General features: G+C 44.8%; 1 protein-coding gene across 1 annotated transcript in view; it reads right to left on the bottom strand.

Moving 5' to 3' along the window:
• LOC137977406 (uncharacterized) overlaps positions 1-2,500 on the bottom strand; it is a 5,673-nt gene that overhangs the window by 1,444 nt on the left and 1,729 nt on the right. Inside the window, exon 1 of the mRNA XM_068824625.1 lies at positions 1-2,500. This exon is cut by the window's left edge and continues 1,444 nt beyond it; it is cut by the window's right edge and continues 1,729 nt beyond it. Within this exon, the coding sequence (XP_068680726.1) occupies positions 1-2,500 (2,500 nt within the window).

Here is a 2,500-nt window from a genome sequence, read left to right as displayed (position 1 = left end):
TCCAGTTTCAGGAGGCGGCTGTTACTGGGAAGTACCTCTCCAGCTTTCAGTTTCTCGAATTCTTCTTTGTAGACCACTTCCTGCACCCACATACAACATTTAATCTCGGCTTGCCTCACCTCGTCCGCCGACAGTTCCCTTTCACAAGACCTAGACTTAGTCTTAAACAACTTGACCGCTCTCAATACATAAGCAGTTACCCGAATCAACTTTAACCATGTCCCGTAGCGTGACATATCAATCAGTGGTTCTGCAACGACTGCTGTACACACATGGGTAGTTCTTTTTTCCTCGCAAGCTTCGGCGGGAGCAGCTTCGTTTTCGGGTTGAGCGGGTAGTGGTTCACAAGGCGAAGACATCCATTGGGGTCCATTCCACCACAAAGTGCTTGAAATCATATCACTACAGCTTAACCCACGCGTCAACAAGTCTGCAGGATTCTCCTTACTTCCACAATACCTCCAACACTCAGGATCCCACGTTGACTGTACCTCAGCTACACGATTGGCAACAAATGGCTTCCAGGAAGAACTCTGCCCTTTTATCCAATGCAGTGCCACCATACTATCTGACCAACACACAACCCTAGCCACCTTCATTGGCAAAGCCCCTACAACAAATTTTAGCAACCTGGCATTTACAACTGCTGCTAAAAGTTCCAGCCTTGGAAGTGACACCTTCTTAATGGGCGCGACTCTGGACTTCGATATTACCAGCTGTGAGGATACATTGTCTTGCTTGTCTCTTATTCGAATGTACACTGCTGCTCCATACGCCTTGGGGGAAGCATCTCCAAAACCATGCACCTCTACCACAGAGTCTTGCGTAATACCATTTCCGAAGCATCGAGGGATAGTCACATCTTTTAGCTGCAACGACTCGGACTTCCAACTAAACCACTTTGCTTTAGTGTCGCTATCTAACAGGTCATCCCACTGTAATCCTTTCAACCACAACTCTTGGAAAAGGATTTTGGCTCTAACAGTGAAGGGTGATATCAGTCCCAGTGGGTCAAACATTTTCGATGCCAGACTAAGTAGACTTCTCTTTGACATTGGATCATGGGATGAGATGATTCCACTCGGTGCGAGGAATCTAAAGTGGTCAGAGTTCAAGTCCCATGACACGCCAAGTGCTTTTAGGGGGTCGCTCGAATTGAACTCCACGAATGGCGATGAGGCTCTTTTAGCTGGGTCAATAGCATCCATTACTAGCTCTGAGTTACCCTCCCACTTGGTCAAATTGAATGCTGCTGTCATCATAATTTCTGACATTTCTTGTTGAAGCTTCAAAGTTGAATCTACTGTATCGGCTCCTGTCAGGCAGTCATCGACATACATATTTTGTAAAATTTCTTCTACTGCATACGGGGACATTTCTTTGTATTTGTTTACATGAGCATGGACTGTAGCAATTGCAAGGAAAGGACTTGCGTTCACACCGAAAGTCAATCTCTGCATTCTGTACACCTTTGGTGTTTCGTGAGGCTGTAAATCTCTCCACAGGTAGCGGTGAACATCTCTGTCCTTTGGTGCTAGTTTGACTTGCAGAAACATCTTTTCAATGTCTGCTATGAGACCAATTTTGTGTGTTCTAAATCGAATCAGTACAGATGCAAGGTTCGGCTGTAAAGGAGGACCAGGAAGAATACAATCGTTAAGGGAAGCATCACATCCTTCTCGTGCGGAAGCATCAAATACGATTCTGCATTTTGTTGTTCTTTTGTCATCACGAAATACAGCATGATGCGGTAAGTACCGCACAGTTCCATTGTCATCACTCTGATCAGGTACTTCCTCTGCAAAACCTTTCTCTACATATTCGTTGATCGCTGTTTTGTAAGCCTTAGCTTTCACAGGGTCTTGCCTTAACTTTCTTTCAACACTTTCCAGGCGTCTCAAAGCTTGTGCATAATTACTTTCTAGCTTTGGAGGATTTCGTTTCCATGGTAGTCGCACCTCATAGTTATGTCCATCAAAGTTCAATCCTCTATTGAAGTCAGCAACAGCACATTCTTCCTCTTGTGACATAACAGGGTCCTCGTTCTCTGCAATACCAATTGATTCCAGTTCCCAGAATCTTTTCAATGTTTCGTTAACTCCACCGTTTTCTACAACTGTCAGCATGGATGAAGTTTGCCTTGATTGGCGGTTTACTTGTCCCGTGACAATCCAGCCGAGGCAAGATTCAACAGCAACAAGTGACTCACTGGAACTACCTCTCTTACAGACCCCAGTCACAAATGAGTAGTAGTGGTCTGCACCAATAAGAACATCTACTTGAACTGAACCACGAGGATAACTATCTGCAAGAGTTAAGCCTTGAAGATGAGAGTTCTTATGGAAGTCCAGCTGTACGGGCCCGAGAGGATTACAAATTTTGGAAATAGAAAGGGCCTCCATCTCCACCTTTGAATCTCCCTTAATTGGTGAAAGGGTAAATTTCACTCTTTGGAATCTTTTCGTTTCGCTGGTTTCCCCACCTAGCGTTGTGACACTTA

This window comes from Montipora foliosa, chromosome 11 (assembly GCF_036669935.1).
Source record: "Montipora foliosa isolate CH-2021 chromosome 11, ASM3666993v2, whole genome shotgun sequence".
NCBI classification, from domain to species: domain Eukaryota; kingdom Metazoa; phylum Cnidaria; class Anthozoa; order Scleractinia; family Acroporidae; genus Montipora; species Montipora foliosa.
The sequence above is the reverse complement of the archived record's forward strand: the minus strand, read 5'-3'. Positions and strand labels throughout refer to the sequence as shown.